The sequence below is a fragment of the Euprymna scolopes genome, chromosome 28, assembly GCF_053919585.1.
Source record: "Euprymna scolopes isolate OS-2025 chromosome 28, ASM5391958v1, whole genome shotgun sequence".
Taxonomy (NCBI): Eukaryota; Metazoa; Mollusca; class Cephalopoda; order Sepiida; family Sepiolidae; genus Euprymna; species Euprymna scolopes.
In genome coordinates this window covers 46173404-46200102 of record NC_136509.1, presented here as the reverse complement: position 1 = coordinate 46200102, position 26699 = coordinate 46173404, and the positions used below count along the sequence as shown (strand labels likewise).

At 36.1% G+C, this 26699-nt stretch overlaps 1 protein-coding gene across 1 annotated transcript in view; it reads right to left on the bottom strand.

The window, feature by feature from the left end:
• The window catches only part of LOC145249583 (uncharacterized), a 46795-nt gene extending 21033 nt beyond the window's left edge, over positions 1-25762 (bottom strand). The window contains exons 1-2 of the mRNA XM_080111283.1: positions 25639-25762; positions 4144-4320 (exon numbers count right to left, since the gene is read on the bottom strand). Coding sequence (XP_079967409.1) covers positions 4144-4320 — 177 coding nt within the window. The 5' untranslated portion in view covers positions 25639-25762. The remainder of the gene's footprint in view (positions 1-4143; positions 4321-25638) is intronic.
• Positions 25763-26699: the final 937 nt, after the last annotated feature.

Sequence of the window (26699 nt, the reverse complement as noted above, 5' to 3'; positions counted from 1 at the left end):
CTCAGGGGTTAAGGAATGAGCGTGGAGAGTTGTATTTTATGGTTTTGATTCTAGCTGATGGCACCCATATATATATATATATATATATATATATATATATATATATATATATATACATATATATATATATATATATATATGTTAGTTTTTTTTTAGTTTCTCACTACTATATACTATGTTCAGTATAATAATCGATAGAGAATGGTCTCTATAATAATGAATACATAATTTTCATGAATTAAATATATATTTAAGCCTATCTGACAATCAGTCAACGCCGGGCGGACTGCTGGTTGATTTTATGAGCGCAATAAAGTTTTGCTTAGTCTTAATGATAACTAATAACTGATAATGATAAAGAAAGGAAATAATTATAATGCATTCAAATTTATTTTCTAGACAAAGAAGAACAGGCTGAATAACTGATAAGAATGAAAAAAAAATGATTTTTTTCAATACAAATAGACACAAAATTATTCCATTCTAAATAGTTTCGGAGACTAAAGTATAAATAAATAAGCAGGCACAGAGATACGTTACTTATTGATTCAGAGGGGAGAGGAGATTAGTTTAGTCTTGAAGTAAATTTTATCTTGCGTATCAAAAGAAAATATATTTTGCAAAATTTTATTCACCTATTTGCTTTGTAAAATTCAACTCGCGTACTTTGGGGGGGGATAAAATTATCTATCTATATATCTATAAAAGTGAACATGTATGTCTGTATGTCTGTGTGTTTGTCTGTGTGTATATTTCCCTACCAAACTACTCTGTCAATTTTCAGTCTTGAGACTAGAGATTTAACATAAGAGGTATTGAGATTTGGGAAAATCTTTTTAATCAGTTTTCGGCCAGAAATTTGGCTGTCAACGATTTGACTTTTGAAAACTCTACCAAACTCCTCCGCTAATTTTGGGTCTAAACACTTCACATTTTAGTTGTAGGTTACTTGGAAATGGATCAAATTTTTTAATTTGATTTCAGCACAAAACAATAAATGTTAAGGGGTCAAAATTGGGATAAAAGTTTTTAAAAAATTGACCTCTGCTATCTCTACCAAATTACTCAACCAATTTCTGGTCTAAACATTTGAAATTTTACATAAAGTGTATTCAGACATAAGGCAAGCATTTTAATCATTTTTTGCCGAAAATTTGAGCTGCCAAGGGGTTAAAGCTCAAACGATTTGACTTTTGCGGTCTCTAGCAAACTATTAAGCCAATTTTGGATGTAAACATTTGAAATTTACATAAAGGGTATTCAGACATTGCAGCGAGCCTTTTACGCAGTTTTTGGGAGAAAATTTGGTTGCCAAGAGGTCAAAGTTGAAAGAGTTGACCTTTTCGGACTCTACCAAACTCCTTCGCCAGTTTTGGGTCTAATACTTGAAATTTTAGATGTAGGTTACGTGGACATAAGTCAAACTTTTTAATATATATATATATATACATATGCACATAAAGTTATGAACAGTATATAGGGCCCGAGCAAAGCCGGGAAGAATTGCTAGTATATATATATATATATATATATATATATATATATATATATATATATATATATATATATATATATATATATATGCATATTTAAATAAAATGGGTTAAGAAATTCCAACGAAAGAAAGATGTATAGTTAAATAAGGGAGTAGTCACCAACAATATGTATTTTTTAACATTATTTTATTATTCCGTGTCTTGGTTTTTCATTGAGAATTATGTTTGGATCATTGTAATAATGTTTTTAAGTCATTAAAATCGTTTTTACGCGCGTTTCAGACGTTCTGTGAAGCGTCCTCGTCAGAAATTATTTTCAAATGTGTTGGAGATGTAAAAATGGTGATTTTCGTAGTTTATTCGAAGTGTTTCCAAGGGGTGGAGGCTTGTAAGTGTTTATTATTCATTGGCATGTTCAATTTTTATTACTCTTTTATTGGGCTTGTCCAGGCTGCTGACCTGGCTGTCGTCACTCTCTCTTTCTGCTAATGTTTTTTTCTTTTCCTTTAGGGTGGGGTAGGGTGTGTGTGTGTGTGTTTGTGTGTGTGTGTGTGTGTGTGCGTGCGTGTGTGTGCGTGTGTGTGTTTGCTTTTATTGGTTTGAGAATGTGTATCCTGTTTTATAGTATTATGAGGTTATTTTCTTCCTTAGGAAGGTGACAAGGTGACTGTGATCCGAGGTCGTTACTAATGTGTATGTGTGCGGAGGGGGGGGGGAAGCTCTTCTGAAATAAGGGTAGGGGTGCTTTCATTCTATTTTGATATTCATTTTTTGGATTCTTGGATTTTAGTATTGTGATTTATCGTTTTAGTCTTTTCGGGTATTCCTTATATTAAGTTTGTTTAGAAAGAGGGGTGTATTTAAAATATGTATAGGGGATTTTTTAATGTTTTTATTTATTTGTCTCCCCATGTGGTATGGCTAGACTTAGGATCGGTTCCTAGTGTGGGGGAGATTTTGTTCCCCAGAGGGGGGGGGGCAATTGGAGGGGGTATAGGTATGGGACGTGGATGATAGAAGGGATGATAGTTGTTTTAGTCATGAGGGGGTTCTCCTTCACTGACTGAGGAGGGGGCGAAGTGTTGGAACAGATATTATGCTATGGTTCTAGGTGTTTCCTAGTGTTGTTGGTTTCGAGGTTAAGTAGGATTGGTATTGTTCAGTGTGTTGCTATTAGAGATAGGGGTGTTATGTCTGTGTGTGGTTGTATGCGCGCACGTGTGTGTGTTTTAATGTGTCGGTTCTGATTTATGTGTGGGTGTGTATATGTGTATGTGTATGGATGTGCATGCGAGTGTACCTTGCATTTCATGTTTTTGTGTGATGGTATTAGGTTCTGTTCAGTTCAGGAGTGAATCTGGTGATGAATTTTTTTTCCTGTGTAAGTAAATAAAAATAATTGTCTGTTTGGAAGATATATATATATATATATATATATATATATATATATATATATATATATATAGAGAGAGAGAGAGAGAGAGAGAGAGAGAGAGATTTGTGAAGAAGAATAAACAGTGGAACCAATTAAATGGCGGATGAGTTTCTGTAACGTATTGCATATATTATATGATGAAAAGGGTTTTTGAAAGACTCGCATGTCGTTTATTTAGTCAAAGTGCAATTCGACAGCATTTAAACGGTAAAAACGTAAATCTGTATGGATCGGTATGTTACGACTATTTCGCCGGCTCGATGCTGAGGTTGGCATTGATTTGCTTATTTTTTCTAGAATCAAGTACTAACAAGTAGGACCCAATTAAAGATTTTTGACATCCACAGTAAAAGTCGTGCTATGGAACCGACAAAATTCTTACATGTTTTTTTTTCACTTTATAAGCTAAACGTTTACCTGTCAGGCTTTACATCTGGTGCTACCAGATCAGACTGTCTGAAGATATTGGCTTCCTGAGATAAAATGCGCCTAAAATTGATGCTTTTTTTGTTTTCTACTTCGTTTTGAAAAAATTAATTATGTTTTGAAAAACAAAAAACAAAATCAACAACCCACATTTTTCCTCTTTTCCTTCTTCCCATTTCCCTTTTCTCTTTCCATCTCCCCCACACTTCCTGACTGGTTTACTAACTTAAAATGTACCAAACATTAATACTGTAACCCTTTTCCTTCTCCCATCGCAAAACTCATTCATGTTCTGCAAGGCAGGGAACAAAAACGATAAAATCCACTATTAAACAACCAACCAAACCACAAACTAGCGAATGAAGATACAAAGAGCTTGAAGAATAAAAACCTTCTACAAAATAACTGGATGCAACATGAATTGATTGATTTTATGAGCGCAATAAAGTAGGATTTTTAAGGCGGATATTCAATAACTGAATTTGGCATTAAATAACCCGAAAAGGGTTGATATGCCGTAAAACAATGCAACCAAACCAAACCAAACAGATTATATATCTTTTTTATATGCCATACTTTATACGTTACACTTAATGATACATTTTATGTGCTTTGTTAAATGTTACAATTTATATGTCGCACGTTATATGTCACATTTTATTGGTAGCTGTATATGATGCAATTTATATCTCACATTATATAATGTCACACCTCATATTTACTGAATAAAACTTCTGGCCCTAAATCAAGAAATAAAAATAAATACTCATAAACTTCTTTACTAACCTTCGTGGTTTCGCATCGGTTGGAAATTGTTGGTATCACTTCCTGAAGTTGATCATATTCTAACTGCGTTTGTGATTTGCGTGTTACTGTTTTAAGATCTTTCGGATATAGGCATATCCGTTCGGGGTTTCGCGTACAACTATTCTGTCGGTGTAATGAACCATTTGTAAGTTTCATCTGAAAAAAAAAACAAAGACTTGGAATTAACAATAACTCTCAAATTCTTGGCGATTTTTAAGGCGGATATAAGATAAACAACAAAGTGATCTTGAAGGATCAAAGACGATGGAAATACTGAGGAGGAAGAGCACTAACCAGATTTTCGCTGGAAATGTTCGGAGAGTACTAGGGCTTTGAGGAAACTTACAACCATCAATAGTCGTTGCCAACGAGTAATCAATAGTAAACGGTTGTTGAGATAACACCAAGCCATCTAAAATCATTAGCGAAAGAGGTGGAGAGTACTGGAAATCTGGTGAGACTTCTTGTCACTCAAACGCCAGGGAACACACCTGATCATTATCAGTGATATTGAGGATGACTAGTGTGAAAACTCCTAGTGAGTAAATTATAACAAACGGAAGCGAAAAGAGGAGCTATAACACGTTTCGTGTCAAAGGTCGTAATACGAACATTAGTCAGAATTCTCACGTGGGACAATCGAAGCGGCTGTTCTGTTGATTTTTCGAGTATAAATTTACGTGATTCTTTTTATTTATTCTATTATTATTATTATTATTTTTTTTTTTTTTTTTTTTTTATTATTGTATAGGCGGGGAAGCAGTTTCGTTTCTGTCCACGAACATTGTTCCCACGGATGTCGTGCTTTCCAGGACCTGGTTGATTGTCGTATATGGTCAGCAAGGAAAGAAGAAAAAAAATAATGAAAAGGCCAGTGAATGGTTGATATTGAGAGAAAGGCAGCGAATGGCACATTTCAAACAATTCAGCAATCACCCATCCACCCGGACAGATTTCTCCACCCATCTGAATAAAAAAAAAAAAGAAAAAGAAAAAAAGACAACGTAATGAGCATGTGGATTTTAACCAACGCCGTTTATCCAGAGAAACAGATTTGTAAGAGATAAACAAAGGTATAAGTTTACTTGCAGTTCAATACTTGCTACATATGTAGCAGTTTAACAGTGCTTGGGCGAAATAACAAGTAACACGAGTAAGTACTTTGAAAAGTAACAAACTTTATCCCGGAGTGGCTATTGGCCTTACTAAATAGACTCATCAGTAAAAGAAAAAGCAATAAACAAAGAAAAAAATCGTGAACAATTTGTATCAATTAAGTTCATTTTATGTGACAAAAAATAAAATGCTCGTGGTTCAGTTGGCACGTAAATATTAGTCCGTTTTTTTGGCATTTTGGCTAAGAGCAAAGTGTAGTACTTGTTTTGATACTACGCGCCATCTTTTCTGCCTTCTACACTGAGCAATGTTTTATGTTTGCTCCAGTCCAGAATGATCTTTTAAGGTGAGCTGGATTTTCCTAACATTAAAAACCGAACATTTTGCTTTACGTGGAGAGAGAAGTCAAAAGACACTACTGTGTTAGATTATTTGTCGACCTTTTAGAAAACACGATGGCACAGTGCCAATGGATGCATGACGCTTGCCTATATATATATATATATATATATAGTGGAAATGGTAATTAATAAAAACTGAAGAAAGTGCTCAATACTGTTGTAAAGCAAATATGCGTTTTATTTTTTATTACCGTATCTTTCTGTTAAGTTACATTATTGTTTCAGCTATTAGGCCGTTTGTTTTTTTTTTGCCGTCTGTAGCTTCCTCAGACTTTTACAGAAATGTTCGCTGTTTTGGGATGAAAGAGGGAAATACTGAATGAGGTCGGGGGTGCGTTGAGGGCGGAAGAATTTTTAGTACAAATTAAGACCTTTGATTTTTTTTTTCTGTTAGCGTGTAAAAAGGAAATGATTGATTGTGAATTACATAAAGCTAATTTTATTATAAAATTATAAAATGCAAAGAATGAATATAATTATCCACAATCTTAAGTTTATTTTCGGTAGGATTTATACTTTATTATTGATTTAGAGTTTATTATAATATTAATATATTATTAATATTATAGATTAATATTATAGATTTATTATTATATTATTAATATTATAGATTTATTATTATATTAATATATTATTATTAGTAGTATAGATTTATACTTTATTATTAGATTTAGGTTGGTTGGTTGGTTGGTTGTTTTTGTTTTACGGCATATCAACCTTTTTCAGGTTATTTAATGCCGAATCTAGTTATTTTGAGGAACGATTTTTAATGGAGTATATTTTTTTTACGTCAGATTCTATTTAACCCATAGTTGGGACCCTAACAGGTACTACAACTCCGGGTCAGAGTGGACCTGGGAGCAAGGGCAGTTAAAGGGTGGCTCCACACTTCCCAAAGCCCGCAAGGTGGGTCCTCACCATCGGATATAGTTTTAGGTCATATCCAGGACCTATTAGATTTAGTCTTTATTATAGATTTATTGATTACATATCTAGCTTGCGTGAGATTATCTAATACTTATTACGGGGTTACTAAAATTTAGTTAACATATGTTTAGGAATGTTTCAAATTAATGATAGTTTCGTATTTAGCCATTCAATAATATTTAGAAGTTTATAATAATTCTATCATTTGGAGGTTACAATACTTTATATCACGTGTTATGTTTCATTTATGTCATATTTATTATGTCATATTTATTATATATTTATTTTGTCATATTTATTACGTCATATTTATTACGTCATATTTATTATGGCATACGTATTACGTCACATTTATTATGTCATATTTATTACGTCATATTTATTTTGTCATAGTTATTACGGCATATTTATTATGTCATACTTATTACGTCATTTTTGGTATGTCATACTTATTACGTCATATTTATTATGTCGTATTTATTACGTCACATTTATTACGTCATATTTATTATGCCATACTTATTACGCCATATTTATTATGTCATATTTATTACGTCATATTTATTATGTCATATTTATTCATTTATTGTTTTGGATTTCAATCCAATTACAAAGTTAGATCCATGTCAAAGTAACCTATATCTAAAATTTCAAGTGTTTAGAGCCAAAATTGTCGGAGAAGTTTGGTAGAGTTCTCAAAGGTCAAGTCGTTGAACTTTGACCTCTTAACAGCCAAATTTCTGGCTGAAAACCGATTAAAAAGATTTTTCCAAATCTCCAAACCCCGTATGTCAAATTTCGAGCCTGTAGACCGAAAATTGACAGAGTTATTTGGCAGGGAAATGTACACAGACAGACAGACAGACATTTTCACTTTTATAGATATATAGATATATAAAAGACACAAATTAAAAGAGTCTTACATCTTCAGGCTTCTTACGACTATATTGAGAAGCGATATAGTATGCGTGGCAGTGAAAAAAAAAGTGTTATTAGAACAGTGAAAAAGTACATAGTAACGGTCCTCATTCACTCCCGAGCAACACCGGATCTCCCTGCTACTTTATATTAACTTTATAGTTCTAGGATAACATTTGTCGGGGTTGGACTTCTTCTTTACTATGACGAAACAGATTTAATGTCGAATGAATCGAGCAAGTAATTATGCACTCCATGTAACCCTCTTTCACCAAGAAAAATGCTTATTCAGTGAGGACAGATGAAACACTAACTTAGACGATGTGAATAAAAAGATGTATACGGCGAGTGGGTGTGTCCAGTTGGAGACGAGGATCGTCACCCAGTGGAGGTGGAGATCGCGTATGGTGTTGTTCATTCTTTGTATTCGTTCATAGCTTCGATGTTAACATTGAAAAAGAATAAAGCAATGAATAAGTGAATTAGAATAATCAACAATGAAATAAATAAACTTAAACATCGGAATAAAAGCAGTTGCTGAAATTATTGATAATCGTAATTATACGGATACAAATAATTCAGCTGAATGTGTATAATTAAGTCTGGGTTTTAGGGATTGATTGCGTCTGCTTCTTGGCCTCAAGCTGCGAGGAAGCTATGAGAATTGACACATTATGTGAAGGTGGGTTACGGAAGAAGAAGAAGAAGAAGAAGAAGAAGAAGAAGAAGAAGAAGAAGAAGAAGAAGAAGAAGAGAAGAAGAAGAAGAGGAAGAAGAAGAAAGGGAGAAGAAAAGAAGAAGAAGAAAGGAAGAAGAAGAAGAAAAGAAGAAAGGGAGAAGAAGAACAGTAGAAGAAGAAAGGAAGAAGAAGAAGAAGAAGAAGAAAGGAAGAAGAAGAAGAAGAAGAAGAAAAAAAAGGAGAAGAAGAAAATAAGAAGAAAGGAAGAAGAAGAAGAAGAAAGGAAGAAGAAGAAGAAGAAGAAGAAGAAGAAGAAGAAAAAGAAGAAGAAAAAGAAGAAGAAAAAGAAGCAAAAAGGGGAAAGAGTAACTTCAAGAGTGGGAGTCAAAAAAAAAAGAAAGGTTAGTAAGAATTAAAAAAAATAAAGGTAATATGAAAAAGTGAAAAAGGAGCGGCAGAAATAAGTATGGTAAGAAACGAAGAAAAAAGAGAGTAAGAATGAGATTACAAAGAGGAAAAACCGACAATAATAATGAAACAAATATGTGGAATAAGCAATGGGGAAAAGGAGAATAAGGCTAACAGAAATAAGATGAATGATAAAAGAATAAGAAAAAAAAGGAGAGTAAACATGGGATAATCAAGAGTAAGAAAAGAAAAAGAAAAGGGAACTAAGAATGAGAAGAATAAAAAAGAAAAGAAAAAGGGGAGCAAGTATGAAAAAACTAAGGAAATTAGCAAAAAGAAAGAACGGAGGAGTAAGAGTGAAAAAAAAAAGTTTAAAAAAATGGTAGTAAGTGTATGAGTCATAAGGAGATTAAGGAAAAGAGAACAAAGGGGAGTAAGAATGGGGAAAGTAAGGAGAATGAAAAAAAGGGGAAAAATGAGAAAAATGGGGAGTTTACAATTCACATTGATTTCTCACCGTCATCAACTATTGGTACTCCTTGAAGTTTGAGTGACAAAAAAAAAACTCTCAAAAGCCCCAGTCCTCTCCACACTCTTCCAGTATAGGTTTGGCTACTGCTCTTTCTTCTCAGTCCTCCCGAACCCTTCATAATTCTTTCGTGTGGCGCCATCCGATGTAGACGCTAACTTTTTTTTAGGAAGGGCATAATATTTTGCGGTTTTATTGGTTCTCTGCGGTCGTCTTCCTTCCGTTTTTCTTTTATTTCTATTGTAGCATACAAGTTACTGGTTAGTGTTCGCAGTTTATTACCATTATTATTATTGTTGTTATTATTATTGTTGTTGTTATTATTATTGTTGTTATTATTATTGTTGTTGTTATTATTATCAGTAGTAGTAGTATATTTATTATTATTGGCACACAAGGGGCTTTCACACAGGTCATCAAAGATCTCTCCTTGAAAATAGCCTGTGGTGTTCCCTGGAAGCTGAGTGACAACAAGTTTCTACAGATTTCCAGTACTCTCCACCTCTTTCGATAACATTGGCAAATAAATTTGCATTATCGCAACAGATGCATGCCATTGATTTCTAGTTGGCAGTGGCTATTGGAGTTCACTGGAATTTAAGTAGCAATAAGCCTCCCCAAGGTGCCAGTTCACTTCGCACTTATCCAGCGGAGGTCTAGTCAGTTCCTCGGTCTTTCTTTTCTCCTTGACTCTACTTGGCTATTTGGTCTCACACTTCTTTTTTTAAGGGGGGCGGGCAGTGATGTAGTAATGAGGGATGGGGGTGGGGTTAGACAACTTATAGATATGCGGCTTCAATGTTATCGGTTCCATGTAGGGCTTCATGTTTTGCCTCTACAACAGTTTGTCTGGCCCGCGCGTGTTGCTCGTGTGTTAGTCTCCAGTGCTCCACATTCAAGGAGTTTCCTTTATATTTCAGCTGTTGTTGTTGTTGTTGTTGTTGTTGTTGTTATTATTATTATTATTATTATTATTATTATTATTATTATTATTATTTCCTGTACATCGATATCTACAAAAGAGGCGTTTTAAGGAACTGAACGACATTTGAATGTAAAGGATGGGGAAAGGACGTGTTCGAAGCGATTTATTTTGTCGAAAACACATCTATGATGGTTGTGAAAATCTTACCACAAGATGAATAGCATACTTCATCTTGAGGCGTGCCTACTGAAAGCACACGTGTGGAGCGTAACAAAAACCTTTCAGCTTGGCCATGTTTATGCTGCCATCTAGAGCTGGTCTACGCAGGCACATGAGATCCAATGGCAGCAACCAATTACGTAAATGCTACGCCATAGAACAACATATACGTGTACAAACGGAAGACTTCTAAATTTTAGCTTCTATTGACCATACGTCCTCATACATACGAAGAATGCAATCTCATAGTGACGGCAATCACCATATATATTACAGTAAAGCTGGCTTAATCAGCGTTTGTTTCGTTAAGTTTTTTGTTTCCGATATTTTTGAATCATATGTTTACTAAATGTTTCTCAGCTTTTAGATTTAGTCATATTTTAAAAAATATTTCCATTTTAATTGTTTAGCGATAAAGAGTCGCCTTAAAGCAAACCACAGCACAGTTTTATTTTAAAACTTTTATTGAAAAAAATCAATTCAGATAACTTGATTATGTAATAGAGCTAACATCTATTCAACGAAGCCGCCTCCAGCCTAAATCACCGCTTCGATACGGGGTCGGAACTTGGAGCATGCCTTTTCCACAAGCACCGGCATGAGCTCGGTGAATACTCGGCTGATGGCGGCGATCAGGCTGGCTTTGATGTTGTGGGGGTCATGTTGGTGATGACGTATAACTAAACGAAGTAGTCCAGCGGATTCAGGTCAGGTTAGTTAGGGGGGGTCAGTGAGAAAAGAGCACAAAGTCATAGCACTCCTGAAGCCAAGCCTGGATATCTTTTGACTTGTGGGCCGGCGCCGAATCCTGCTGCCACACCCAGGATCTGGCAACGGGTACCTGATTGCACAAGGGGATCAGCACTCTCTTCAGCACATCCAGGTACACTTTGGTGTTGACTTTCAAGCCGACTTCGAAAATGTAAGGTAGCATGATGTGACCCTAACTTGAGACCACACCAAAGACCATAACCGTGGCCGGAACTTTGTTTTCATCAACTTGGGCAAGTCCCTGTTATTCGTGGCAAATTTTAGGATCCCGTTTTCATAACCTGGATCGGTAAAGAACATGAGTTGTACAGCGGCGCATCTCCGATCTCGCTCGTTTAACATTGGGCCACTTTCAAACATGATAGAAGGCTCCTATCGCTCTTGGGATTTGTACATAACTGGTCAATTAGTAGATGGTTTACAACAAAAAAAGAAAACCGGTTTTCATAAAACGGAAATGGAATCATGTCTTTTCTAGGGCGACAATTTTATCCTTCGACCTAGTAGACCAAATTTGCAATTAATTGATCTAGTGACTAATTTTTTTACTAACATTCTATCACTTTCACCCTCTTAGAGCGTATCTTATTTGAATCCTGATCAACGTCTATTATTCTCATGTTCATCTCTCTCCCTCCCTCTCTCTCTCTCTTTCTCCCCTCTTTCCCCTCTCTGTATGAATTGGCGAGGTTAAAAAAAAGAAAAATATTTTTTTAAAAATTGGAATAGTCTATTATGAACAATAGGGAATATAATCACAAGCAACAATACTATTTGAATCGTAGTTGTAGACGCACAGAGAAAGAGGGAGAGAAAAAAAGGAAGGAGAAAGAATTAAATGAAAAAGAAAGGGAAGCACTGGTTGAAGAATAAAGACAGATAGAAAGAGAAAGATGGGTGATAATACAAAGCATGACAGAGAAAGAGAGAGCGAGAGGGCTAAAGAGAAAGAGAGAGTGAGGGGGAGGGGGAGAGAGAGAGTTGGCTGAGATAGAAACATAGAAAGATGAACATAGAGAGAGATCGAGTCTAGAGATTCAAACAACGAGCTGGGAGAGAAAAAAAGAGAGAGGTGGATATATTATAGATAGATAGACAAGGAAAGAAAGAGGAGGAAGAGAGGGAGAAGGAAGAGAACGAAGAGGAAGAGAAAGCGCATGATACGAGTAGCAAATAAATGAAAAGGCCGAAGAAATCAAGAGGAAACTAAGTTAAACAATTAATAACGAAGGTAGTCAGGTAAAAAAAGGATTTCACAAAATAGAGAGGGCAGGAAGAGTACAAAGCCGATCTTCCTTCTCCTCTTTCATTCTATTTGATGGGCCAATATTAGATACCACCGCCACCACCGCTGCCGCCGTCTGACATCGCCCTACGACCCCATCCCCCAGCGTCTTATTCTGCAACCTTTCCCTTTCTTTTTAGATTCGATTCATTTTCATCCCGTTACAAGTAAATTGCTTTCTGTCGACGTCGTGTGAAAATACCAGCTGTAACGTACCCGAATAATAAAGACAGCCCCACGGGTGGACCGAAAAAAAGTCCCATTCCCGTGCTTTCTTAGCAGGCTGTCCCAGTGTCATCATTTTTTTCTTTCAACCACCTCCCGCCAATTACGATGTTTTTTTTTTGTTTTTATTTTTCATGGCGCGTCTTCAGAATTCAAGACCCAACAACAGAAAAGAATTGTAAGCAGTAGTGGTGGTGTATGTATGTGTGTGTGCGTGCATATGTATAATGCGAGATTATTAAATGAATGAGAAACACACATTAATAATTAATTAAAATCAAGATGGAAAGAGACAAAAAGACATGTGTATACGTGCAATGCACAGTAAATATTGGACCCGATTCCTCGTTTGCGACTCATTGAATAAAAGGTTCTATTTCTCCCACGTCCAGGTTTATACCTTTTTCAACAGTATTAGATAAATATTGGAAACATGTTAAGTCTCCTCATGAATATAAATGACATTTTGTATATCATAAACATGAACATTCTTAGACTGGACAGAAACAATTATCTATAATGCGTTTTTTGGGGGTATAGAACGTTTCTTCGAATATCTAGGGCATCTCGCGATTTGTTTACAAACAAACGTTTGAGCCCTCTACGAGTAGCAGACGAATGTTTATTTAAATAATCGTTCTGACAAGTTAATTTCGGCCACCGATTCCGTAGTCAAGGGGATAGGACTGCCGACTGTCATCACGACGGTTCTAGGTTCGATCCTCGGCTTGGGAGAGGTGTTAGTCTAGCGGCACTGATGAGTTGTGATACAACGAAACAGGTCTGTATGTCGATGACTAAAATATATTTTATAAAGCTCCCCTCTTTGGTAGAGCACTCTTGTAAATTATCTTACTCGCTACTTAATTTAGCTGAAATAATGCGAAGCTCGCGATTTGTTTACAAACAAACGTTTGAGCCCTCTACGGGTAGCAGACGAATGTTTATTTAAATAATCGTTCTGACAAGTTAATTTCGGCCACCGATTCCGTAGTCAAGGGGATAGGACTGCCGACTGTCATCACGACGGTTCTAGGTTCGATCCTCGGCTTGGGAGAGGTGTTAGTCTAGCGGCACTGATGAGTTGTGATACAACGAAACAGGTCTGTATGTCGATGACTAAAATATATTTTATAAAGCTCCCCTCTTTGGTAGAGCACTCTTGTAAATTATCTTACTCGCTACTTAATTTAGCTGAAATAATGCGAAGCTCGCGATTTGTTTACAAACAAACGTTTGAGCCCTCTACGAGTAGCAGACGAATGTTTATTTAAATAATCGTTCTGACAAGTTAATTTCGGCCACCGATTCCGTAGTCAAGGGGATAGGACTGCCGACTGTCATCACGACGGTTCTAGGTTCGATCCTCGGCTTGGGAGAGGTGTTAGTCTAGCGGCACTGATGAGTTGTGATACAACGAAACAGGTCTGTATGTCGATGACTAAAATATATTTTATAAAGCTCCCCTCTTTGGTAGAGCACTCTTGTAAATTATCTTACTCGCTACTTAATTTAGCTGAAATAATGCGAAGCTCGCGATTTGTTTACAAACAAACGTTTGAGCCCTCTACGAGTAGCAGACGAATGTTTATTTAAATAATCGTTCTGACAAGTTAATTTCGGCCACCGATTCCGTAGTCAAGGGGATAGGACTGCCGACTGTCATCACGACGGTTCTAGGTTCGATCCTCGGCTTGGGAGAGGTGTTAGTCTAGCGGCACTGATGAGTTGTGATACAACGAAACAGGTCTGTATGTCGATGACTAAAATATATTTTATAAAGCTCCCCTCTTTGGTAGAGCACTCTTGTAAATTATCTTACTCGCTACTTAATTTAGCTGAAATAATGCGAAGCTCGCGATTTGTTTACAAACAAACGTTTGAGCCCTCTACGAGTAGCAGACGAATGTTTATTTAAATAATCGTTCTGACAAGTTAATTTCGGCCACCGATTCCGTAGTCAAGGGGATAGGACTGCCGACTGTCATCACGACGGTTCTAGGTTCGATCCTCGGCTTGGGAGAGGTGTTAGTCTAGCGGCACTGATGAGTTGTGATACAACGAAACAGGTCTGTATGTCGATGACTAAAATATATTTTATAAAGCTCCCCTCTTTGGTAGAGCACTCTTGTAAATTATCTTACTCGCTACTTAATTTAGCTGAAATAATGCGAAGCTCGCGATTTGTTTACAAACAAACGTTTGAGCCCTCTACGAGTAGCAGACGAATGTTTATTTAAATAATCGTTCTGACAAGTTAATTTCGGCCACCGATTCCGTAGTCAAGGGGATAGGACTGCCGACTGTCATCACGACGGTTCTAGGTTCGATCCTCGGCTTGGGAGAGGTGTTAGTCTAGCGGCACTGATGAGTTGTGATACAACGAAACAGGTCTGTATGTCGATGACTAAAATATATTTTATAAAGCTCCCCTCTTTGGTAGAGCACTCTTGTAAATTATCTTACTCGCTACTTAATTTAGCTGAAATAATGCGAAGCTCGCGATTTGTTTACAAACAAACGTTTGAGCCCTCTACGAGTAGCAGACGAATGTTTATTTAAATAATCGTTCTGACAAGTTAATTTCGGCCACCGATTCCGTAGTCAAGGGGATAGGACTGCCGACTGTCATCACGACGGTTCTAGGTTCGATCCTCGGCTTGGGAGAGGTGTTAGTCTAGCGGCACTGATGAGTTGTGATACAACGAAACAGGTCTGTATGTCGATGACTAAAATATATTTTATAAAGCTCCCCTCTTTGGTAGAGCACTCTTGTAAATTATCTTACTCGCTACTTAATTTAGCTGAAATAATGCGAAGCTCGCGATTTGTTTACAAACAAACGTTTGAGCCCTCTACGAGTAGCAGACGAATGTTTATTTAAATAATCGTTCTGACAAGTTAATTTCGGCCACCGATTCCGTAGTCAAGGGGATAGGACTGCCGACTGTCATCACGACGGTTCTAGGTTCGATCCTCGGCTTGGGAGAGGTGTTAGTCTAGCGGCACTGATGAGTTGTGATACAACGAAACAGGTCTGTATGTCGATGACTAAAATATATTTTATAAAGCTCCCCTCTTTGGTAGAGCACTCTTGTAAATTATCTTACTCGCTACTTAATTTAGCTGAAATAATGCGAAGCTCGCGATTTGTTTACAAACAAACGTTTGAGCCCTCTACGAGTAGCAGACGAATGTTTATTTAAATAATCGTTCTGACAAGTTAATTTCGGCCACCGATTCCGTAGTCAAGGGGATAGGACTGCCGACTGTCATCACGACGGTTCTAGGTTCGATCCTCGGCTTGGGAGAGGTGTTAGTCTAGCGGCACTGATGAGTTGTGATACAACGAAACAGGTCTGTATGTCGATGACTAAAATATATTTTATAAAGCTCCCCTCTTTGGTAGAGCACTCTTGTAAATTATCTTACTCGCTACTTAATTTAGCTGAAATAATGCGAAGCTCGCGATTTGTTTACAAACAAACGTTTGAGCCCTCTACGAGTAGCAGACGAATGTTTATTTAAATAATCGTTCTGACAAGTTAATTTCGGCCACCGATTCCGTAGTCAAGGGGATAGGACTGCCGACTGTCATCACGACGGTTCTAGGTTCGATCCTCGGCTTGGGAGAGGTGTTAGTCTAGCGGCACTGATGAGTTGTGATACAACGAAACAGGTCTGTATGTCGATGACTAAAATATATTTTATAAAGCTCCCCTCTTTGGTAGAGCACTCTTGTAAATTATCTTACTCGCTACTTAATTTAGCTGAAATAATGCGAAGCTCGCGATTTGTTTACAAACAAACGTTTGAGCCCTCTACGAGTAGCAGACGAATGTTTATTTAAATAATCGTTCTGACAAGTTAATTTCGGCCACCGATTCCGTAGTCAAGGGGATAGGACTGCCGACTGTCATCACGACGGTTCTAGGTTCGATCCTCGGCTTGGGAGAGGTGTTAGTCTAGCGGCACTGATGAGTTGTGATACAACGAAACAGGTCTGTATGTCGATGACTAAAATATATTTTATAAAGCTCCCCTCTTTGGTAGAGCACTCTTGTAAATTATCTTACTCGCTACTTAATTTAGCTGAAATAATGCGAAGCTCGCGATTTGTTTACAAACAAACGTTTGAGCCCTCTACGAGTAGCAGACGAATGTTTATTTAAATAATCGTTCTGACAAGTTAATTTCGGCCACCGATTCCGTAGTCAAGGGGATAGGACTGCCGACTGTCATCACGACGGTTCTAGGTTCGATCCTCGGCTTGGGAGAGGTGTTAGTCTAGCGGCACTGATGAGTTGTGATACAACGAAACAGGTCTGTATGTCGATGACTAAAATATATTTTATAAAGCTCCCCTCTTTGGTAGAGCACTCTTGTAAATTATCTTACTCGCTACTTAATTTAGCTGAAATAATGCGAAGCTCGCGATTTGTTTACAAACAAACGTTTGAGCCCTCTACGAGTAGCAGACGAATGTTTATTTAAATAATCGTTCTGACAAGTTAATTTCGGCCACCGATTCCGTAGTCAAGGGGATAGGACTGCCGACTGTCATCACGACGGTTCTAGGTTCGATCCTCGGCTTGGGAGAGGTGTTAGTCTAGCGGCACTGATGAGTTGTGATACAACGAAACAGGTCTGTATGTCGATGACTAAAATATATTTTATAAAGCTCCCCTCTTTGGTAGAGCACTCTTGTAAATTATCTTACTCGCTACTTAATTTAGCTGAAATAATGCGAAGCTCGCGATTTGTTTACAAACAAACGTTTGAGCCCTCTACGAGTAGCAGACGAATGTTTATTTAAATAATCGTTCTGACAAGTTAATTTCGGCCACCGATTCCGTAGTCAAGGGGATAGGACTGCCGACTGTCATCACGACGGTTCTAGGTTCGATCCTCGGCTTGGGAGAGGTGTTAGTCTAGCGGCACTGATGAGTTGTGATACAACGAAACAGGTCTGTATGTCGATGACTAAAATATATTTTATAAAGCTCCCCTCTTTGGTAGAGCACTCTTGTAAATTATCTTACTCGCTACTTAATTTAGCTGAAATAATGCGAAGCTCGCGATTTGTTTACAAACAAACGTTTGAGCCCTCTACGAGTAGCAGACGAATGTTTATTTAAATAATCGTTCTGACAAGTTAATTTCGGCCACCGATTCCGTAGTCAAGGGGATAGGACTGCCGACTGTCATCACGACGGTTCTAGGTTCGATCCTCGGCTTGGGAGAGGTGTTAGTCTAGCGGCACTGATGAGTTGTGATACAACGAAACAGGTCTGTATGTCGATGACTAAAATATATTTTATATATATATATATATATATATATATATATATATATATATGAGTCAAGTAGAAAGCTGACCAGATAAATTTGTGTGTTAGATGCATATTTTTGTTTTAGTGTTATTTTTATTATAAAACATCTTACTATATGTAATATGTCTGATTAGGAGTTCTACGAAGTGCAGAATTTTTAAATGCATACATATGTCCAACCCAAATTCTAATCCAAACACAGCAGTCACACAAAAATATAAGAGTTGTAATTTTGCTCTTGCACTTAACAGAAAGGTCGATTCCATTAAAAAAAAAAAAGAAATCGCCCTCAAACAAGGCGTGAAGCAACCAACAAGAACAAAATATTATCGCCAAAACAAAATATGACTATTCGCCTTAGTTTTTAAAAGATTAGGAAGAAAATAATCGGCAGGAAGACAGTTCTATAAACAGTTCTTGGAAGTTGTATTACAATGGGGTATCAAAACAGCTAACTTGTGAAGACCACTAGATAAATGAGCTGGAATAAAGGAAGCAGGAAATAAATAAGACAATTCTGAAGAACACATGCCATATAGTATTTATAAAAACTACTGATATTATCAACATCAGGTTTGTGAGAAAGAGTTTGAAGAGAGAAAAAAAAAAAAACGGTAGCGGTCAATCTAATTACTGATACGTTATCAAGAACTCTCAAATCGGAGAGAGATTGACACGTCCAAATATGATATACACGGCCTGAGAGTAGATTTGTCGAAAAAGAAAAGGTTTCATGTGTTAAAAAGTGTTTAGCGCTGTAGAGAAAATATGACTTTACGAGAATCAGAAAGAATAACCCGTCCACAATATGAACTCCAAGAGGGGGTTGATGAGAAAGAGAGACTAATAAGTTTCAGAGATTATTTCTTCTCAAGAACAGATTTTATTTCTCCTATGTGAATTGTACTATGAATCTATAATCCAGTCTTCAGGAGTCTAAATGGAATTAGCGACTTAGCAGTAGGCCATGACCATTTTAAGATGTGTTCCTCTTGCATAGAAGTAGTGGCGAGCAGTGATCTGGTGTTGTCCTACTTATGATCAGCTTCAATTGCTGAGTCAAAGACTCAAGTATACGTCCAAGTACTGAGAAATATATGAAAGAGTTTAAATACGATTGGATACTCGGGATCACATTCCCGTTGCACCCGTTTCTGCAGGCCACTGTATAGAAGGGATTGGTTTTCTTACAGCATATCTTTCAATTGTGGGTCATTGCCAACAAGTAACTGAATACTATCAGTCGAACACAGGTTACTGTTTAAACTATATACAGTAGAACCACGGGATACGGTGACCCTAGGATACGTTTTTTTTTTAGGTTACGATGTGGAATACGATGTTTTCCGGCCTCTGGTTACGGTATTAGCCCGCCTTACAGTGTTATTTATAATGTTCTTTGATTATATACATGTGTATCATATACTGCATTGTATTTTGTTAATAATTTTTAACACCGAATCCCGAAGTTCTACTGTACACACACACACACACACACACACACACACACACACACACACACACACACACACACACACACACATGTATGTGTGTGTGTGTATAAACAGATCGAATATGTTCAAAGTTGTTTTATCGTTACTTCCACGGCAGGTGCTCGTCTGAGCTCCAATCTCTGGTCCCCCCTCGCCAATCTTTCACGAAAAACACCTGTCTAGCTGAAACTGCTGTCAAAAAAATTTCCCGCTCTTTATCTGTGCCAAAATTCAAAACGTAGATTCCATGAACAAAGCTTCTTTCTTAGAGGTGCACGCCTGTGGAACTCTGTTCCGTTTGCCTGTTTCCCACCTGACTACAACCTGGATGTCTTCAAGTCCAACATAAACAAATTCCTGATGAACCGCCCCCTTAAGTAAGACACTTTATCAAATCTCAACACTAACGTACTGTACACGCAATAACCCTTATCCCCGAGTGGCTTCCGGGCCTTGATAAGTGGTGCCCACCTTGTAAAAAAAAAAAAAAAAAACTTTAAGAGATCATCCTAGGAAAAATTTTTCATTCCAATGTATCACGTTTCAGATGTCACCGAGTATGTCGCTACTAACAATAATTTTTTCTGCACGACAGGAAATTAGTATACATGTAGGCTGACCCAACCTGTCATATTTATGTATTTTTTAAATTATTTTTTCTGAAACTTTTGATGCTAAAGTCTAAAAAGAAAACAGTTAAAAAAATAATGTTGTTCTTTATGTTTATGTTTATGTGTATTTCTAGTTTTTATTTTTAGTTTTGTTTATTTCATTATTTGATGTTTTAAAGAAAAAAATATATATATGTAAATATATATGTTCTTTAAAACATCAAATAATCAAATAATGCTTATATATATATACATATATATGTATATACATATATATGCATATATATACATATATATATATGATATAAAATAAAAATCTTGTTATTGAAAATGTATTCAAATTTTCAAAAAACAAAACAAAACAAAAAAACTTATAAACCTATTAGGAAGGTGTACAAAATTTTAATGATCCGACAAGGAGTATAAATAAACAAAAAACTTTATTCCATGGAGTTCGAAGAATACAATTCTTCTCATCAGAGGGAAAAGGTTTCAATATATCCAATAAATTTTGCAGATTAATGCATTAAATAACTACAAATATGAAATTAATTATACTTGCATCAAAAAAGTTATTTAACATTCAGTGGCAGTTTATAGGGTTCCAATGAGATTAGAAAGGCAAGAAACGGGGTAAAGGGACAATTAAGTTATGGTAAAACCCCAATGATAAAAACGTTAATATATATATATATATATATATATATAAATATATATATATATATATATATGAAAGTGACTGTCTGCCTGTCTGTGTGTGTACATTTCCCTACGCAATAACTCTGTCAATTTTTAGTCTACAGACTCGAAATTTGACATACAAGGTACTGGGAGTTGGGAAAATCGATGTGATCAGTTTTCAGCCAGAAATTTGGCGATTAAGGGTTCAACGATTTGACCTTTGAGAACTCTACCAAACTCCTCCGACAATTTGGGGTATACACACTTGAAACTTTAGATATAGGTTCCTTGGACATGGGTATAGCTCACTAACTTGATTTGAGCCCACAACAATAAAAGTTAAGGGATCATAGTAGGGGTCAAAATTTTAAAAATTGACCGTTTTTTGTTTGTTGCTCAGCACCCGGGCAACGCCGGGCACCCACGCTAGTATATATATATATAGTCATCCACATACAGTACTGTTGCGTTGTTTTACAGCTCCTCAGGACGGCTAGACAGGCAACTGCCTCAAGCCAGGCTCGAAACCTGGCCGTCCAAATGACAGTCAAGGCTTCTCACCATTACACTATACCGCCGCTGCTGTGTGGATATTGAATAAACGATGTTTTTACATTGTCCAAATACCTCTGTTCTATTTGTTTACACAAAGAGCGTTGCTTTATACGCTAATGGCAGCTTGTATATCACTTCCCAGTATGCTCAACCCAAGATAGGGAGCATTATATATATAACCTTTCGAAATAATGTTTTCAATGATATGTCAAAATCCCTATTCGCGCCAACCACGCAGATACATCAAATTTAGACTTTACAACATCGGACGTATACTTTGCACTCTTCACAGAATGCAATTAATATCACCAGCAAAATAAAGGACATCTTTTTAAAATAATATGTATACCACAGAACGTTACAGAAAGAATAATAGAAAAACAAAAAATGATTTCATTCATTTAATAAAAAATATTATATAATATAATTTGATGTTCTAAAAATTAAAAAAAAACAAAACTTACGAAATATTTTCAAGTATGATTAAACTCCTACCTAACTTATCTTATAATCTTGTTTTCGTGAACTCTTTTGTATTTGGGAAATTTTGGAATAAAATTGGTTTAAAATGGAGAGAAAAAATTTGTCTTTTTATCCGAAAACTTGGTGACCCTTTTTTTTTCGTTCCAAATAAGGTCAGTAAGAGGGATATAGACTCGCGTTGGAACAATTAGTCGGAAGCGGATTCGGAATCGAAATCATAAAAATCGTAACTTTTTTGCAATCGGATAAGATAACACCAATTTTCCGATGTTAAAAACGATTCTTTTACTTGTTTAGTTTTTCTGTTCGTTTTTTGTTTAAATCAATTTTTCATTGTTAGTACAAATGAAAAACAAGGATAAATCTTTATTGAGTTTTTAATCCTAATAAAATGATAACCTAAAGTATATTTTGTTTTTACGGTTGTGAAAATATATGCATATATTACATGGGCTTTTAAAAGTAATCTGAAAATAAAATACAACTCTATAGCAAAATATTTAGAGATTTCAGAAGAATCAGAATCGGTACTTGTATCGGAATCTGGAAAAATATCGCAATCGTCCCATCACTACTATAAACGCTATGCTCCTACTACAAAACGGCAATCTCCAAAAAGCTTCCCCTTTTACTCTACAGATTCTAATCGCGTAATCATTCATAATAATAACTTTAAATAATCAAAGGCTGTAAAAATCATTATATAGAAATCATACCACAATGAATATAAAACAATGATTATTAAATAATGAGACAATAGAAACAAGTTTCAATAATAATTACTCTATGTACAAAAAACAACAAACACAGGCTCCTCAGTCTTTGACAGACTAGGATACCCACGTAGGGGTGCCTGCGCGTGAAATTTTTGTGGCAGGAGGTACATAATCTTCAACCACACCTCTCCTGATTCGACATTGTTAAATACCAGTGGCAAGTTAAGTGTATGTACAGGACGACTGGAAACAAATGCCGAGATAAGCGGAGAGCACATACAGCGCCTAGAATTCTCAAATGGTCACCTATCTGGTACTAACCAGGCCCAACGTTGCTTAACTTCGGTGATCTGACGAGAAGCGGTGTGTCAACGTGATTATACCGTATACAGGGTGGTCAAAAAGTCAGGTAACATGTTAAAGGTAGAAAAAACAATATGATCCATTATAATCTCTATTCGTTTAATATTATTTGTTTAAATATTTGAGTGTAATATATAAACTACCCCTCCTGATTTCTGGCTTTGGGGCTATGTAAAGGATAGCGTTTATGGCAAGAAGCCTGATACAATAGCGTCTTTAAAGTTATTTATTGAAGAGGAGATTGCGCGGATATCAGCTGACATGATTACACGTGTTACACAATCAGTGGTTAATCGCTTCCAGCGATTGATAGAGAGAAATGGACGACAATTAACAAAATAAACATATTTCATGTTTGTTTCATTTTATATTTCAATGTATGGTACTTAAATATACGTGTATTGCTAATATCGTTTTTCTTTAAAATGTTACCTGACTTTTTGACCACCCTGTATGTATATAAAAAAAATGATTGTATAATACTCATTTGGATATGCTTAACTGTATTTAACAAAACGAAAAAAAAGGGGGGGGGGTGATAAAACAATTATACAACAAATAAATGTTAGCAATGGTAAGATATCTACCCGGAAAAGTTCTATTTTTTATTTTATTTTAACTCATTTTAAAGCTTAATACACATCTAGTGTCAACTCTGTTAAATTAGAACGAGGAAAATATGGCTGACATTAGACGATCACGTACAATCTCGATAATGGCACAAAAATGAAAATTACTCTCAAATACAAATTAAAAATATACAGATCAGTTAAACATTAAATTTTCGCACGATTGATGAGAGTTATTATTATTATTAACTATAACGCTGTTTAAAAAAAAACGATGCGAAAGAGAAACTGATGACAATGCATGGCTCTCATGTCGACGGCCATCTTGCTTGCAAACATTTAACAGCTTAAAAGACGGATTGAACTTTTCAGATACAATAGAAAAACAAAACACGAATAAATGATCCAAGTAGGTCAAACAGTAACTTTTATTTCATACGATTATATTTATTTGTTGTATATTTGTTATTTTTACTCCTTGCTTTGTGATCAGCCCATTTAGCATAATGGTATGAGTGTTAGCTAATGGGTCAGGAGACCAGCGTTCAATTCTACATCGATTCATGCCAACGACTTAAAAAATGGTACTTGATAACTTCTCTTGCTAAAGACTCAGCATTATAAAGAGAGGATCAAGAGTAAACAGAGTAATCCTTGTAATGCCGTGGTGTCCTCCTCCATATCTCAGTGTATCAGCTAATTGAAAAGGAACCTTGGGGTCAGCCTTGACTATAGTCGACCACTTACGTTTATTTTGTTCTTTAACTATAGTTAAACATACACAATTATTTCACATAAAATCAATTGATTTCATACAAATCAGTTCATATGATGCCATACATTCACACCCGAAAAAAATTAATGAATAATCATTATAAAATTTGGACAAGTGATTATTACATTATAATCTAATAGATAAAGTAAAGTCAGACTATCTTTCCTTTGTCATCGATAACTTTCGTTCTACAAAATTAATATTTGATTCTATTTCGTCAGTTTTTCTTGCGGACCATTACAGTGTATTGTTAAGAAGAATACAATGTAATTCGATCAAATTATTTCCAGAAAATACTTTGCTCGGCTCGGGATTATTTTCAAATGAGCACCATTTTAAAGATGTAACTCTGTGTTCATCTATACAGAGTTACTTAACTTTGATTAGAATTTAAAAAAGTAGTAAAAGATCATTTCCTTTTACTTCCTTCTCACCGTAGGAAGATGTGAAACAAGGTCGGAAAGTGGTGGAAAGTCAAGACAGCGCTCCTTTGACTCATTACAGTTGCCTGAGTAGACCCGTCGACATTCCCGATTATTGAGGCAGTAAGCAATAAATGTACTTTAGCGAAATACGAAAAGAAAAGGTTTGGTAGTGTGGACATCCTAGAACTGTACAGAACAAACAGCCGTACCCTAATCAGCAGAATGAAGCCATTTCAACAATGGCCTTGACCTTGTTAATTTTGGGACTGAGGATAAACACCCGACTACGGTAAATACACTAGTAAGGTAGTTCCAACTAATTACTTATATACAAACAACACTGATGATATCATAATTACTCAGTATACATGATATACATTTCATAATTAACAATTGCATAATAATTATAAAATACATAAAACGCATCATATGACAAATACATTTGCATTGCATAAAGATTAATTATACATAAATGAATACATAATAAACACCTAATAAAGACAAAACTGATTACTCAATATATGCAACTAAACAATTGCGTAATAATTACTCAAGATATATAAACATTGAATACATAATAACTACAACCACCGATGAGTAGAACTGCCGATTGTCAACGCGACGGTTCTAGGTTCAACCCTCGACTTGGGAGAGGTGCTATTCTAGCGGCACTGATGAGTTGTGATACAACAAAACAGTACTATATGCCGATGACCACACACACACACACACACACACACACATATATATATATATATATATATATATATATATATATATTAGGGTTTGGTGCCAAAATAATGTCGTTTTATGACGTTCAACTTCATGTAAAAAAGCGACATTATTTTTACACCAACCTAATATAATTACGAGTTATAAATAATTATTTTTTATACCTACATACACTAGTGTTTCATGCTTTCGCAATCACCAGTGCAGGAAGTGACAATTGTCGCTAGTCGAAATATTCGAACCTCGTAACAAAGCAACCTTTCTGTTTACTAAGAAAAAACAAAACAAAAAAAAACAAAAAAAACAACAAAAAAAAACAAATGGAATGAACTTACCTTCGTAATCAAAATCGTACCCCGTCTTATCACGTTGCGATGTAAAAACGAACTGGCAGCTGAAAACGTAGTCGACTCTAAATTTGTAGATGACACTAACGGGCGTGGTACATGTGTATGTGTGTGTGGGGGGGTGTATTCCGGTGAGTGGATACTTGTAGGTGACAGTATGTGTATGTATGCCTGTGTGTTTACGAGTGTGTGCGGGTCATGTATGCATGTGTGATGGTTAGAAGTTGGAGAAGGGGGAGGACGCACGTGCCACGAAGATGCTGGGCTAGGGAGGTCAATTCTACTTTAGATGTTTTCTTGTGGGAGGAGGTTAGAGGGAGGAAGGGTTTTTTTGTTGTTTTTGCAGATAGAAGGATGAGGAGGCGGAAAAAAGACGGTAGTTAACCTGAGTGGGAAGTAAAATACATAGAAACTGAAATGGAGAAAATGAAAGAGAGGAAGGGGATAACAAGAAAAGTGGATGTTGCTTTAACTGCTTCCTTTTTTTATTTAGTCCAAATATATTTTGTTTCTTTTTCACTTCCATCTAAAGATGTCGAGAAGACGGAAGCAGGGGCACACGAGAAGATATTGGTGAATTGGGCTTTTAGACATTGTAGTATATTTTATCAATGCCCACAGAAGATCCCAGAGTAGGCAAGAACGCACGTGGCTTGGAGAAGTTCATCAAATGAAGATGATGCGGGCATCGAAAATACTAAAGTCGCCATAAATACAAGAGGACCTGCAGGTTTATTTCGATCACAATAAAAACCTGCCTGGTTACAAACAAAACCAGTGAATGGTTTCAGGTCTGTCAAATTTCGTAACTAGAGTAACAGAAAGTCTATCTAAGCGAAGTTTAAACAAAAATGCATAAAAAAGCTGATAGAATAAGCAGAAAAGTGCATAACAAAAGGTAATATAGTATAACCCGGTTATAAGAGGCTCGAATATAAAAAAAACTGGATATAAGAGAGATTTTCTCTGATTCCCAAATTAGAGCCTGTGTACAAGGTAACCCGGATATACGAAACCAGGATATAAGTATAACCCGGATACAAAAGAGT